At 54.9% G+C, this 6173-nt stretch overlaps 1 protein-coding gene across 1 annotated transcript; it reads left to right on the plus strand.

The window, feature by feature from the left end:
• Positions 1–1092: 1092 nt before the first annotated feature.
• LOC126036922 (uncharacterized) lies at positions 1093–2408 on the plus strand. The gene is made up of 2 exons (XM_049797144.1): positions 1093–1547; positions 2130–2408. Exons 1-2 carry the CDS (start codon positions 1128–1130, stop codon positions 2316–2318), a joined length of 609 nt encoding a protein of 202 aa, XP_049653101.1. The 5' UTR covers positions 1093–1127; the 3' UTR covers positions 2319–2408.
• The last annotated feature ends 3765 nt before the right edge of the window (positions 2409–6173 follow it).

Below are 6173 nucleotides of genomic sequence, written 5' to 3' on the forward strand. Positions count from 1 at the left end.
GCTTGCTGGCAGGAGCGGCAAGGAGTGCGGAGCCACGCTCCTGTAGGGAGCAAAGATGGAACCTCGAGGGCTCTGTGGTCCTCTGCTGAGGACATCTAATATCCCGACAGGCCTCTCTGCTTTCCCTGCCTCAACGTCTGATTACTTTGAACGCCGGAGGGCAGGGCGGTACGTAACACCGTGCAGCGTCTCTTCGATAAGAGACGAGCCCCCCGCAAGGAGCCTTGCGTGCGTGCAGGATTAGGAGAGCAGCGTTCTGATAGCACAGAGGTGCCCACCCCGACCGAGCCCCAGGGTCGCCGGGGTATCGCTAGCTTGCAGGTGGGCCGCTCGCATCTGGTGCGCTGGGCCGCGGCCTTTCCTGCCGAACAGAGCCGCCCCTCCGGCACGAAGCAGCTTTGGGTCTCTTGTGGCCTGCCTTCAGGCTGTCACCTGAACCAGGCGTTATTTTTTGTTGTAAATCTCTCGCCAGCGTCTGCTGCCTGGCTGCTGTCGCTCCCGCAACCCTGATGCCCCATGCAGAGGGATACAGCAGTCCCTGGGGCTTGCTCCAGGGGACACCCCCCTTGCCCCCCCCCCCCCCATTTGCAGGTTCCCTGTGCTGCTTCTCCTCTCTAGATAACGGGGTGGGGGGGGCAGGGACAGAAGCGGCCGCCCGAATTGTCTGTTCCTTGCACTTGACTGCTGTAAACGCTCCAGCCGCTCGGGTGCTTTTTGGAAGGGAGGCGATGAAGAGGAGTGCCCGGGCTGCGAGTGGGGAGAGGGCAGGGCGACGTCAGCCCTGTGCCCCCAGCAAGGAGTTGCCGCCTGCGGCTGGTCTCTACTGGGCTGAGCTGTCAGTCGTCCCTCACGCAGCTGACGCTCAGAAGAGGATCGTTGCGGGGATGCGGATTCTGCTGCCCGGGGAGCGAAGGTGGGAACTGGCGTTGGGGAGGCGCGCATGCGCGGTGGCGTGAGTCGGTGGGCTCCTGCTGGTGCGCATGCGCACTGGCACATAGACGTTGCTAGCCGCTGTTGCCTGGCAACTGAAGCGCAGCTGGGCAGCCGCGCATGCGCGCTGCGCCCTGTACGGCGCGCTTGCTGCTGCCTAGCAACCAGGACGCGTTACGGCCGCCTGGCATCCGCGCATGCGCCCAGCGTCGTTTACGGCGCTCGCCGCTGTTGCCAGGCAACCAAATCGCGACACGACGCCTCGGCAAACGCGCATGCGCGGAGGCGCGGTTTACGGCTCTCTGCCTGTTGCCTGGCTACCAAACCACGGTACAGCAGCTTGGGAGCCGCGCATGCGCGGTGGCGGCCCCTTGCGCCAGCGCTCTCTTTCGCCACCTAAGGACCAAAGTCCGGTACTGCAGCTGGGGTGCCGCGCATGCGCGCTGCCGCGTTCTGCCAAGCCCTCGCCGCTGCCACCCCGCGGCCCAATGTTCGGTACTGCAGCTCGGAGGCTGCGAGTGCGCGGGGCTGCCCCGGTCCTGCACGTGCCGTCCGACGGTACCGGCAGTGCGGCCCCGGGGGAAAGTGCCGCCGCGCTCGTTGCTTCCTCCCTCCCGGTAAGGAAACGCCACTGCCGCCCCGCGGGCGAGCGCCGGGACCGCGGGTGAGGCGAGCGATCCCCTCCGGCGGGGGCGGCGGCGGCCGCGGCGGCGGGTGCCTCCTGCCCGCTGGCCGCCCGGGGCCGGCGGGACGGGAAGCTGCGAAGCGGCCGCCGCGGCAGGCTCCCGGTCCGCCGGAGGCGAGCCGGGCCAGGGCAGCGCCGGGCAGGTCCCCGAGAGCCGACAGAAGGGAAGAGGGGACGGAGGCGGGCACCCCCCAGGCGCGGCCAGCGGGCGCCTCCCCGAGTCGCCGGAGCTCCCCCGCCGCCTTTCCCCAGCCCCGCTCGGCCCCTGCGGCTGCCCCCAGCTGCAGCCCCTCCCCTGAAGCCTGTGCTGCAGCCGCAGGCAGCCCCCGAGCCCTGTCGTGAGGGCGGCAAGCTGGCCCTCCGGTGTTCTCGAGTCTCCCTTAAGGCGGGTGCCGTTAGCAGCGGCGCGGGGAAGGAGCGGCGTCCGTCCGCGGAAGCCCCTGCGGACGGAGGGGCTCCGGCCAGGGTGGAGCTGCGGTAATAACGGTCGCTGCTGCCTCTTTCCCTCTGCCAGAGGCCACGCCGTGAGCGGGGTTGTCCGTTCGTCCCCGGGGATGCCGCTGACTGCAGCAGCCTCAGGCTCGCGTGGCCTGTCTCCGCCCGGCCTCCCTCTCCTCACGGCACGGGAGCGCAGAGGGACAGGCGGAGCACTTACTGGCTGTGGACGGGAGCTGCTGAAGCTGGAGAGGCCACAGAAAGGTAAAGAAGAAGAAACGGAAGGCCATCTGGCTGGCAGCTGCCTCCCGCTGCAGGCCAGAGGGACCCTGCCTCTGTGGGTGTGGGAGGATCCCTCCTCGTAGTCCACAGCAGGTCAGACCGCCAGGGTCTGTATGCGTGACCAGCAGCGCGGTACAGCCACGTAGTGAGCGAGCGAGCGAGGCTACGTGTCTAGGAGGCCTCATCTCGCAAGAGCTGCGAGGGGCTCGCGTGTTCCGTTATGCGGAGGACAGCCAAGCGACTGGAGTTACAGAAGAGGAAGGGAGGAGAGAAGGAGAAAGAAGCGGCTGAACTGGCAAAGTCTCTTGGCAGCGCCAAGAACGAGAGCTGCGGTGAGCCCCGGGCCCTCGGGGCCCCGTCTCCCCTCTTCGGTGTTGCGGTCCCTCCCTGCCCCCTCCGTCCCCTGGTCCCCTCTCTTTCCCACACCCCTGCTTTTTTTTTTTTTTCCTTTTTTTTTTTTTTTTTTTCCTTTCCTCCCTTGTACCTCTGATACTGAAAAGCCGGTCGACGAAACTCCCTAAGACTCGTTTTGGAGTTTTAGAAAGCAGGCGTTCTTCACTGCAGCGCCGGATGCACGGGGGATAGTTCCACCTAGTGTGCGTGCCACAGCTTTAGCACAAACAGGTTATATAGAATAACTAATTGCTTATTAATCAGATGAGTATACATATACATAAAAACGACGGCAACCGATTATCATAGCACTGCCTACATCCGATCACGTGCAAGGAAGGATCCATTTGAGACGAAGGGCTGCTTTTGCGACCACCGACCCATTTGAAGTTCTTGCTGGCTGTCCTCGAAGTCTTTATTCTTGTCCTTGTTCTTTGATCTTGAAGCTTAACGCAGTTTCAATCGCATGTGGTCAGTTTCAGCATTGTTCCCATTTAGCTTACAGGGGAACATCTAGTCATAAGAGCAAAGAACTGCAAAACTTAGGAGTACCTACCTCTGCTAGTTAATTGCTCGGCTATACTTTTGTCTGTTGTTTCAGTTGTAGCGTTAGTATAAGATTTCTAACCATTATTTACCAAATCTCACTTTTACAGTCACCTAGCAGCAAACCACAGCTGGTACAAAGTATTAAAACCACCCAAATATTTCGACGTGCCATACAGAACGTATGGAAATGTGCTATCAGAGGTGTCCGAGGGGCAGGGGGAGCGCCGGGGGGCGCCCCGAGCCCCGGAGCAGACTCGCTGGCAGGACTCGATAGGCGCGCGACTGACTGAATAGACGCTGGCCGGCCGGCCCCTTTGCCCTCCGGGCTGCGTTTGCGCTCCCTCTGCACGGGGCGAGGGGCTGTGAGGGAGCCCAGGGGAGGAGGAGGAGGTGAGGCGCTGGGGGGGGGTCGGGCCGTGCCCCCCCTGTTCCTGCTGGGCTCCAGCTGTTGCAAATGTTCTGGTAAAGAAATCAACATTTAATCACATAGAAGAGTTAGGTTTGATTAAGAAGTAAAACTGTGAAGCGTAACGTATAGGATTGTTAAGTTTGAAACGTAGCCATAGAAACTTTAGGAGCTGTGTTATGCGTGACGCTAGGAACCGTAATATTGTTAAAGTCTGAAACAGCTAACCCTAGAAACCTCACCAGGAAGTTACTGGTTTTCCTACGTTCTGTTTCAGGAAACTAAGGAAACCGTCGTGGACACCAGTTTGCTGCTTGGAAACCCCCTTACCCTTCCCATCTCGATTTGAGTATCGACGATGCCAGTCAGCAGAGCCAAGTGTCACTGACCAATGATTGTTTTAAAATAAGAATATTGATAAGGTTATAGAATCACAGGACCGATCGTTACAACGGTTAAATTTAAGAACGAGCATAGTATGCGTTTTTACGGAAGGAGCTTAGGTAACAATGACCTGACGGGAAAAGCCTGTAAAAACTGATGGATTTTGATACTAAGTGGGACACGCCTTTGGAGGAGCGATCCCCCGTGTCCCCAGCGCTGCGATAAACAAAGCGCCTGCTTCTTAACTTCACGTTGGCGTTAAGGAGTTTTATTCTGGATTTCGGTAACGGTTTTGGCGACCCAGATGGGACCTTGCGAGTGAGACTGGACGAGATGGCGTGTCGATCGAGCTCCGGCCGGCACCGAGGTATTCTCGGGGAGAACCGTCCCCCTCGACACGCAAAGCTCCTCGCAGCGTTCCCTGGAAAAAAGGTAAGGCGCTGCTTCTTTGGAATTTGTTTGGAAAGCCTGCCCGTGAGGCGCGGCGAAAGCTTCCCAGGGTTGGGGCTTGGAGGGTAGCCGTCTGCACTGGAAGCCTAGGCGTCTGCCCGTAAGTCATAAGCGAAAGCTATTGCTGGGTTGGACTTTGTGTATTATTTGGGACAGCTGTCGTTTGCGTTTGTTTGGTATTTGGTATTTGAATGTATATAAGTATAATGGCATTAGCAAAATTGTTTAAGAATAAGAGTGCAGGAAATAGAACTGCTGATGAAAAGTTACCAGAAACGTCACCGCTGGGATGTTTATTGGCACGTTGGGGTGAACTGCAGGAAAAATGGTAAACAAACAGAACTTTGAGTTACAATACTATATTGCAATTCCTGTTGTTTTGTAGGAGAGAGAGTAAATGGAATAAAGTGCCATATGTAGATTTGTTCTTTTTAAGTGAACGTATCGGGCGGGGACCGGAGGGGAGTCTCCCAGCAGAACCTCTGGTTACAGCTAAACTGGGAGAACAGAAAATTGAATGTGAGTTGACACTAGAGTCACCTTTTCAGTTTTAAATACCTCAGAGGGAGAGTTAAGTTTTGAAGAAATTGGTGGTGTTGGTGCAACAAGCGAACGAGAAACTAGACCCTTCTTTAAATCTTTAACAATGAAATTAGGAAAGCAGTGGGTCACTCGGCAGTTTTTGTATGTGCCAAATTCTCCTAAACTCCTGTTAAGGAGAGGTCTATTTGAGAACTTAGAGGCAGAAATTAAATTTAAAAACGGAGAGCTTAAAATTTTAATTCCAGAAACTAAACGGATCGAAGCAGCGGCTTTGTTGTTAACAGGATGTTTACCGAAAGCAGAAGATTATACCGGTCCAAGTGTAATGCTGTCATTCCAGTCGTCTGGACTGGGAAGTTCCCGGTAAATCCAAAAAGCAGAACCTGTGAGAGTTGATTTAAAGCCAGGATCGAATCCGGTAAGAATGAAACAATACCCCCTAAAACCGGAAAGTCGGAAAGAGTTAGTAATGGTAATACAAAAATTTTTAAGATACAAATTGTTAATAGAATGTGAACCCAGATATAATACCCCGATCTTGCCTGTTAAAAGGCTGATGAAAAAGATGATAGATTAGTTCAAGACCTCCTCAGAGCAATAAATCAAATAGTACAAGGTATTCATCCGGTCGTAGCAAATCCTTATACTTTGTTAACAGCCCTAACGGAGAAATGAGAATGGTTCACAGTGTTGGACCGAAAAGATGCCTTTTTCTGTATTCCCTTGGATCCCAATAGTCAAGAGGTTTTTGCTTTGGAATGGGAAAATCCTGAGACTGGGAGAAAAACACGATATACGTGGACAGTCTTGCCTCAAGGCTTTAAGAATAGTCTTACCATTTTTGGAAATCAGTTGGCACGAGAATTAGAGATTTGGAAGAAAGAAAATAATCAAGAAATCTTGCTGAAATATATGGACGATCTGTTAATGGTAGCTGAGACGGAAGAACAATGCACAAAGTTAACTCTTAACTTTTTGAACTTTTTGGGAATCAGTAGATATCGAGTGTCAAAAGAAAAAAACCCAAATAACCCAGAAAGAAGAAACTTAAAGTTGAGTTTTAAAATCCTAAAAGGACAGAGACAATTGGGAACTGAGAGAAAAGAGGCAATGTGT

Source organism: Accipiter gentilis, unplaced genomic scaffold (assembly GCF_929443795.1).
Source record: "Accipiter gentilis unplaced genomic scaffold, bAccGen1.1, whole genome shotgun sequence".
In the NCBI taxonomy this organism is placed as follows: domain Eukaryota; kingdom Metazoa; phylum Chordata; class Aves; order Accipitriformes; family Accipitridae; genus Astur; species Astur gentilis.